This window comes from Sceloporus occidentalis, unplaced genomic scaffold, assembly GCF_023333645.1.
Source record: "Sceloporus occidentalis isolate IW3139 unplaced genomic scaffold, rSceOcc1.0.p SCAF_178, whole genome shotgun sequence".
In the NCBI taxonomy this organism is placed as follows: Eukaryota; Metazoa; Chordata; class Lepidosauria; order Squamata; family Phrynosomatidae; genus Sceloporus; species Sceloporus occidentalis.
The window spans coordinates 1,257,523-1,266,769 of NW_028317158.1; the positions used below are offsets into that span (position 1 = coordinate 1,257,523).

The 9,247-nt window shown below is 38.3% G+C and overlaps 1 protein-coding gene across 1 annotated transcript; it reads right to left on the reverse strand.

The window, feature by feature from the left end:
- Positions 1-1,614: 1,614 nt before the first annotated feature.
- On the reverse strand, positions 1,615-4,658 carry LOC149278867 (cysteine/serine-rich nuclear protein 1-like). The gene is made up of 4 exons (XM_089501681.1): positions 4,505-4,658; positions 3,409-3,668; positions 2,969-3,265; positions 1,615-2,601 (listed from the first exon to the last, which is right to left on the reverse strand). Exons 1-4 carry the CDS (start codon positions 4,656-4,658, stop codon positions 1,615-1,617), a joined length of 1,698 nt encoding a protein of 565 aa, XP_089357807.1.
- Positions 4,659-9,247: the final 4,589 nt, after the last annotated feature.

The following is a 9,247-nucleotide window of genomic DNA, read 5'->3' on the forward strand; positions in this document are numbered from 1 at the left end:
GCTCAAAAACACAAAACGATCGTATTTATAAATAAGGGAAAAGTAACCCGACAGCAGTTTTAGGGTATTGGACAGGATTTTTGTTGTTGTTGTCGAATGGTTAATGTGTGGCTTTCACATTAGTAGCTGGCATTTCTGTACAGCAGCAATAATGTCAATGTAATGGCTTTTGGTCTCTGGTTCAAAAATATTTAAAAAATTATATTATATATATATTTTTTTACAAAATGTATATTACTTTTTTTGAAAAGATTCCATAAATGTCCATTCTATTAACATTATTACTTAAATATCCATATTGGATTTTAAAGCTTAATTTTTATTTATTTCTTTATTTTTTTTTTTAAGTCCCATTTAAATACAACTGGATATTAAAAAAAAAAAAGCTATTATACTAATGCAATAAATAATCCAATGGTTATTCTTTGCCATATCATGTGTTCATAGTAATTTATAAGGAAAAGTCCCTACTATACAATGTTCATAAAATGAATCAAGCAATTACAATAAGGAACACTTTTTTTGGATATAAATTAAACAAAACAGCATAGTTTTGTTTTTTTTTGGGGGGGGGGGCTCTGCGTCTGTTCTAGGTGATATGTTGTTCAAACCGTACCCTATATTATTAACTAGCCCTTTGAAAAAGAGGCAACCAACATTTTATGGCCAAATCCTAAAACAATAAATAAGAAAATAATTTAATAGTGAATGAAATATAGATCAGCTCTTACAACCAATAATATGGCTTATTTGATAGATGGGGGAGGGGGGGAAGCGCAATAATGAAATAAAAATATATACTGGTAATTGACACTATCTTCTCGCAGTATGACCATTTGCAAACCGAATTACAATACAGAACAATTTGTAGAATAAATTAGCTCCGGCACGCAAAATATTTAGGATATTTTTTTTTCCCGGTACATTCTAGATTTTATTCAAATCGATTAGTGTCACTGTTGTAATATTGCACAGAGAGGACTGAAATAATTACATAAATAATGCAGATCTATTATGAAAAAAATATGACTGTACTCATAATACATCTGAGGTATTTCCCATTTAAATAAAATTCATGGTAATTCAAGCTTCCGAGTAATTCCTGGAATTTGCAATAAATAAAATTAAAAAAAAAAAAGTTCTGTAGAAAGTATGCATTTGTTTCTCTTTTCGCAAACCCAAGTAGTGCATGCTACTTATGCAAAAAGGCATTTTTCTTTTTCAATAAATACAGTTTGAAAATAAAATAAAAAGTGTAAAGTTTAAGGTTTTCCTTGCCTGGTCATTTTTTTTTTTTTTTTTTTTTTTTTTTTAACACGTGGTTGTTTAGACATTGCAAAGATTAAGAATTTTTCCATAAATTATATACAAAATTTGCTTACAGAGAGAAAAAAAAAAAATATTTGTTCAAATTGACATGCGTGGTAAACAAATTGTGTCCGGCAGTAATCGCCATCAAAAAATGCTTTCATATAAAAGTTTTTTTTTTGGTTTTTTTTTACCTGGAGTGTAAAAAAAAACAAAAAAAAAAATTCCTATAAACATTCCTTCCATTTAATTGCTGTAACATAAATATATGTATGAATTCCCAAAGGTCTGTTACCCAAATATGTTTTAGACTATGAGAGATTCCATGAAAGATGACTTGAAGGCATCTTCAAGAAGGAGTTGATTATCCATGAAAGGGACGAGGGTATCGGGAATGGATTCGGACGAACCAATTAAGGATTCCAGAAAGTTTGCATGGGAGTCTGAGCTCTGGGACACGCCAGGGATATTAATCGGCTGATACGACGAGTGATCATATTCCTTCAAAGAGTTGTAAAGAGGTCCCAAGTTATAATCCGGGTAGGCAAGTTCAAAACAATCGGAGGAAAGGTTGATATCGGGATAGGTTTTCAAAGGTGCCTCTGTGTGTGTTCCAGAAACCGTAGAGTCAACCGAGGTGGTTACAGATGTTCTAGCAACAGAACAATCACCTCCTTGGTTTGCGTTCTCATCCATGCACTTGGAAACATTTGATAACGAGCACGAGTAGGTCCCGCTCACTGGTTTTTCTGTTCTCGAAAGAGCGTCGTAAACATTATCACAGAAGAAATCCGCAGAATGGAAAAAGCTCAAGTTATCTTGGCAGTCGCTGCTGCTCTCCTCGTATTCAGAGTCGTTGAAGTGAAGAATCCTTGCCAGATAGTCATCGTCAACATCCGACTGGGATTTGTCAGGGGTGGTTTCAAATGGCTCTTCAGAGTCTTCGCTGTGGCAGGACGAGGTGGAGAAGTCGGTTATGTCGCTGCTGCAGCTGTTTTCACCAGCGGCATCTAAGTTCATACTGAACTGATAGGAGGGCGGCGGGGACGTAGGGACGGTCCTCTCTTCATTTATGTTTACTGCTGGCGGATACCCGAACGGATTAAGCAGTTCACCACAAGAGTCTTCCGTTTCGTCATTGCTTTCGCTACTCTGGCTTTTCTCCTCCAGCTCCAGTTTCATGACTGTATGGATGTAATGGGTCTGAACCCTGGACGAATTGAACTCAACTCTTCCGTTTCTGTTGCCGCAACCATCCTTCGAACAGCCACATGGAAAAGTTGAATGATCTCTCTATAAAAAAAAAAACAGGAGAAAAGAATATATGTTACTCAAGGTAGACCTTGTTGCATCAGGATTGACGAAGAAGACGCTGGGTGGCAAGATGCTTTTTTACTTGCGCGGTGAGGACTCCATGTTAATTTATGGTTATATTGGTGCCAACCCCTTACAACCCAAGTTTTTGTTTTGAGGCACGGCGTAATATTCTATTACTCGAGATTCCGTTAATTTACTCGGACATAATGGTGTCTTCGATTTTGAAACTGCGAAAAGCAGTCAAAAACCACCGTCCAAGGAAAAAGGAATGGAGATAAAGCAACATTGCGATGTAAACAAGGAGACACTTGGTGCATAAAACCTTCCTGTTAATGGAACTGACCTGACACTTTATTCCTGCCAGGTTACAACTGCAGGTCTCTGGCTCGCAGAAGTCCACGCAATCACAACCGCAGTCTTCTCTCGACCTCCTGATCTCATTCAGCTCGTGCTTTTCCGATTTGTCTATCTTCTTCACTCCCTCACTTTTCAGCAAAGCTCGTCGTTTCTTGGCGGGGTACATGCGAGGACAGAAGCCGTCTTCAACCTCTCCGTCGGTCATATCGATGTCTTCGTCGCAGATGTCGTCGATAGTGAGATTATTGGCCTTTTCGGACTCGATGGTGCCATTCATAGTGAACTGGAAGAAAAAAGGAGAAGTTAAAATTACAGATCAAAATGAAACAAACAAAAACAGAAACACGTATTCGAAATGAATATAAGTCGTTGCGTACGAGTTTTCCTTTGGCATTCCATTTTGAATTGGTTACAGACGATACTTACCGTATTCTTTAAAGCCATAAGTTTCTCCTCTTTTAATCGTTCCTTCAGTTTCTCCCTCCGACGATTCAGCTGCTCCTTGGAAAACTCTTCCATTGTGTAGTGCCTGCTGGAGCAATGCTTGCGCTTCATTCCAAGAGTACATCCCCCTCGACTGGGAACGCTCGTGAATCCTTGGCATCGCTGGAAGTAGTAGACGAGCACGCTGTCAAACTCCACATTGTTTTTCTTAACACGTTTTGCCTTTTTCAAGATGGATGTGGCTGCAATAGGAGACAAGACATTCTTAATTATATGAAATAAATGGCAGGTAGGAACCGTTGGCCCATTGAGCGCGTCTGTAAAGACTCAAAGCCATAAGGCTATCCCATGCATTGGTTTCATTCCCTTAGTCTATTAGCCTCTACCGCTTCTGATGGCAGGCCATTCCCTTTATCTATCACACTCCGGTAACACTGGTGCTCCAGAACAGCTTTCAGTGAGTACGTGAGAGCGGAGGGCATTATTTGCGTGTACGCGGGGTAAATGTGGTCCAACTCTTAAAGCCAGTAGGAAAAGTTTTCTATGTTTATTCAGGTGCTGGATAGCCGACAGCTTTACCCAGTAAAGTATGGAAACTATGCGTATTATTTAAAGAACATGTCACAGGCGCATAGCAGCTGCCGAGACATGGCATGCAGTATCTGGGAGGCATCAATTGAGAAGGTGCAGCCCCTTTACTGTAATAAGAGTACGAAAAGTAACAAAAATCCCGCTACTAAGTTTTTTTTATTTTTAAAATTTTCCTAAAGAAAATCATTTACTTTGTATTATTTTTTCCCAAATATAGTGGTGGTTTGATTTTTTTTTTTATTATTATTATTTTTCTTCTTTACAGAAATAGGAGGGACAAATTTTTCTAATTTTTTTTTTTTTTTTTTTTTTAATGATGTGTTGTGTACCATTTGAGATCTACTCAGGGGTGGATATAAGCTGCCTGTTGGATGTCCCAGGCAGATAAGAAAAATAAGGAATTAGAAAAAAAACAACTATTTGATACTCTAGATATTGGAGAGACGGCCGTACATCGGACAGCCATGCAGTCAAAAGAGACACTTACGGGTGAAATCCTTGATCGAAGGAATCGGACTGCACGCATACTCCTCGTCAGATTCCCCTCCGGAAGAGGTGGCAGACGAGGATGGTGATGAAGATGAAGAGCAAGTGGAGTCATCTTCTAGCTCCTCGTACTTGCGCTTCAACAGCCCACTCATGGTCGATGTGGAAATATCACAGACCTAATAAAATAAAAAAAAAAAATCAGATTAAACACAACCAGAAGGACACCTGTATACCAGCTCAATATAGAAAATGCACCAAAATACCAATTTTTCGAAAAAGATTATTAAGAATTGGGAAAAATATTTAAGAAAAGCTTATTAAATTAAAATGCAAGACATCACGCTGTCGCTAATATCGGAATTGTCGGTCATCACCGACTTCTGTTTATATAATTATCCAGAGCCTGATCTATTAACCCTTACAAGATACCAGAGCGCTCGCCATCTGTATAGCGGAAGAGAGTAAAATAGATAAATAAATAATCCTTTTATCGCTCGTTTCAACAACAAGCAGAGAATAAAAAAAAAAATATATATATAAAAACCTGATCCTTCTGCCATTAAATATTCATTTGCAGCAGTGTAGGTTGACGTACGCGGCACACGCTTCCAGAGATAAAAGTTGCTTTTGTCCTGCGTGTCAGGAGCCCATCGATGCACAAACGCACTTCCACGAGCACGATAAATTACCCGGCTGTATAACGCACGCACATTCTGGTGATGTAGCAGTTTAATATTAGCTACATGTAGGAGGGCAAAAGCAGACATCACGGCAAAAGGCATTATTTGGAAAGATGACTCAGGGTGACTCAGTCGTCTGCGTGTGCGTGTGCGTGTGTATGTGTTTATGGACAGGCGGCGGAGAAATTGCGACAAGTCATGGGTTTTTTCTTTTACTGGAGGAGTTGAGAAACTTCCTTCAGCGTGACGAGTGCCGACGTTACGTGTATTGGGGGTGAGAGGGGGTAAGTAGGTGGATTCTTCAGAAAGCGGCCATGCCCTGGGAAGTTATTGGAACACTCTTGAAGAAAAATTGGAACCCAGGAGTGATGGGAGTGATAAAGGGCCATTGGAACCCAGGAGTGATGGGAGTGATAAAGGGCCTCTGTATTAAAATTCCATTAAAAATCAGACGTTTCCCACTACAATAGTCATTTACAACATTAACCCCGTCTGCACTGGATTTCATGTTATTTTAATGGACAAAAATCAGCTTTTCTGTTAAAAACAATGAGATTTTTTAGTGACCCCAAACTTTTGATTGGTAGAGTGTGTGTTTTATTCTACCCATTAAACAGCGTTTTTCCCTGATCACAGGTGCATCAAGAATAGCCGCCAATCCAAAGTCTAGCATTATAACGTTAAAACAGATCTAAAATGGGCTTAATAAAGACCAATATTTCATCTTTAATAGAGAGTAGCAAACAAACTGTCATCCTGCTCACATCCACCGGCCAGGTGATTAAAGCTGAACTCGCAGAAAGGAAAAAGCAATAAGCCGGTTAATTATTTACAACTTGATTATCCGAAGCCTGCGCGGCGGTGACACCGGCTTCTCGTTTAAGGTAAAGTGCACATCCGCCGACAGTCCCGGGCGAGCTTCCTATTAATTGCTGGCAACCGACATCAAGAAACGACCGACGATCAAGATTAAGATTTTAAGGAACTACATGCACCAGATTTTATCAGACAAAACCAAAAAAAAAAAAAAAAAAATTAAAGAATACAAAAAAAAATAATTGTTTTCTTGATATTGTTTATGCAGCAAAGTTTAAGGATGGGGGCTTTCAAAGAGTCATTAAGGTTCTCATTTTGGAACACCAAGCCAATTGTCGACAGGTTCGGGTAACATTGGCCGGCCTGTTTATTAAAAATGTATATAATAATAATTAAAAAAAAAAAAATTCACTTTAAATAAAAAATGAGGTCAGCGCAGTCGACCTCAAAAATTCCCCAAATATATATATATATATATATATATATATATATTATATGGAAGACATGTGAAGGGGGGACAAAAAAAAAACACAAAACAAAAAAAAAAATAAAACTTCTTTCAAATATGAGGTCAGCGCAGTCGACCTCACAAATTCCCCAAACTTGGTAGTTTTTTTTTTTCTCGTCCGCGGCTCTGCATTGTTTCGCGCTGAATTATGTATAGTAATTGCTGCCAGATGTTTTATGAAGTGGACGGAGATTGTTTCCAGAAAGGACGCGCGGATTAAGGCAACCGTAAAGGCTGTCCTGAATATCAAGAAGCCCTATGGGCCAAGAAACGGCGCGGGGTCATTTAAGGATGGCAGACCGCCAAAAGCTTGTGTGGCTTGTTGTGGCCCCTGAAGCCGGGGCCCTGTGATAATCTCGCATGGGTTCAATAAATCATGTTATTTAATGCCCAGAATTCCTGCCCACAACCAACTCTAATATTTTTCTGTATTATAGCTATATTTATGTTAAAAAAAATAAAAATTAAAAAAAATGGGGGCGTGAGTGTACCCCCTTTAAAATATTCCAGTCTGTGGGTGTGAGCGTTCTGCTGCACAGCAAGGGCTTTTTATTTTAAATTTGTGGTTTTTTTGTTTTTTTTTAAATAACCTGAAATAAAAATTATCTGTCCCACTTGTCATTGCCAAAAAAGACATTCTGTTCTTGGCTCAGGCAACTTACTCTATTTTACTAAAAACAGCTTTTTTGAACAAGTACAAGAGTCGAAGGAGTGAGCCCGCAGGAATTCCAGCTTGGCAGCACCGTTCCCACAATGTCTTTTTACAAGAACTTTGAAAACATAACAGAAAAAAAAAAAAAAAAATTATCTCCGGGGCTCACTGTTGTGCAAACGGGATTTATTTTGGGGAGGGGGCATGCTTTTCGTTATGAGGAAAATTTACATAAATTCTTTTTTCACATACAGAAATAGGAAAGAAAAATCTGGTGCATTTAATCTGATCATTTATGGTCTGAAACCCCCCTTTTTTTGTTAAAAATATTTATCTGCTTAACAACTTGACCCTCCATGCTAATGAGCAGTTAATTTGCATAAAAGGTCAGTGTGTCCACTGTTTATAATACCCACCTGTGCCATAGGGAACTAAATCGGGGGTTCTACACCAGATGTCCGCCAGCTATTGGAAAGAACACCCTAAAAAAGCTGTAGGCACTGGACAAAAATTGTCTCCTTTGCGCTTCGTTAAGAACATCCAGCGTTTGTACGTTTCTTTTCGTCTAATAATGGGTGTGTGGCCAGGCTGTAGGGAGGACGACAAGTCATTCCGGGCTTGTGTTCTCACTAATGCTTGTGGCATTTCCCATACATAGAGGAATCCCAGGAATGATGGCGGAGCGAGCCTTGGCCAGAGCTGCCAATAACAGTAAACATAGTCAGCGGGATCCTCACTAAACGCTCAAGACGAGATGTGCTCTTCGGCAATGAAGACCTACAAAGTCCACCCTTCTGTTTGCTCTTAGACAAAAGGGCTAAAGAAGAACATCCTCTTGACCTCCTGGTGATTGGTCAACATCTAGCACCAAAATCGTGTCGATCTACATTAAACCCCACTGGTTCCATTCTCCCAATTTTTCCCCCCAACCAAACTTTTTCATGAATAAGAGATCTCTGAAGTCCTAAAAGTTTATGAGACTCTACTTGGGTATCTTGGACACGGTACCAACGTCAACTGAAGATGCCATGTGGTCTTGGACCAACATGGCTGGATCCATATTACTTACTAAACCAACCCAAAACCAGAAAATATAAGAAAACACAACTCTTGTCCCTCCAAAACACCAGTTTGAGGATAACGCTGTCTCATTTGTATCCCATTACCTATAATCCTTATCTACAAAGGGCATTGCGCAACCTGGTGGTCCTGGAGAAGTGTGTGGGAGGGTGGGGCTGATTTATAGGGTAATTAACGAATTGTGTACATTTTACCCAACAGTAGATGTGTTATTCGGATAAAGCAGTTGACCTTTAATTGAAAAGATCATAATGGTAGTGTTACTTTGTAAAAGTGTGTGTTTACACGCGTGTAAGTGGGCAGGGCCAGAGTCACACATGTAAAAAAACAAAACAAAAAACTGATTATTGGTGTTGGCAAACTCATTATAGGAAAAATTATTATTATTATTAACGTAAAAGTAGGGATGAACCCCCCCCCTACCAATATTATTAAAGAATATTAAGTTATAACCGGTTACATAATCTCTTGCATTAAGGACAATTTCATAGTCAATTATGTTGCTAAATAAGAGTGTTTTATTTTACGGGAAAAAAACTGGTTTAGCCGGTTGTCTCAAAACATGCACAAATACACGCGATCTGGCAGCCGGAAGAACTATTGTAACATTTTATATATCAACACAGAATTTTTATGATAAAAACTAAAATCACCTGGCTAATAAAAAAGGCCTTGACTGGCTAGACCTATATTAAAAAAAAAATTAAAAATTTAAATTTACCGATTTCAGAAAAAGACCTTGCCTATTGCCTAGGCCAATATTAAAACGTTAAATAAAAAAAAAAAGGATTACAAATATTAGAAGAAAAAATATTTATTGGCTGCCTGGGCCTATAAAAACAAAATAAATGTAAAAAAATTTAAATATATATATATAAAAAAAAGCTTATTTTCAGAAAAAGACTATGACAATGTTGATTCAGTATATGCCCTCTGCAATTAAACACCTGCGTTGCGCATAATGATATCCACAGAGCCCAGCGCACAATACGGATTGTCCTTTAA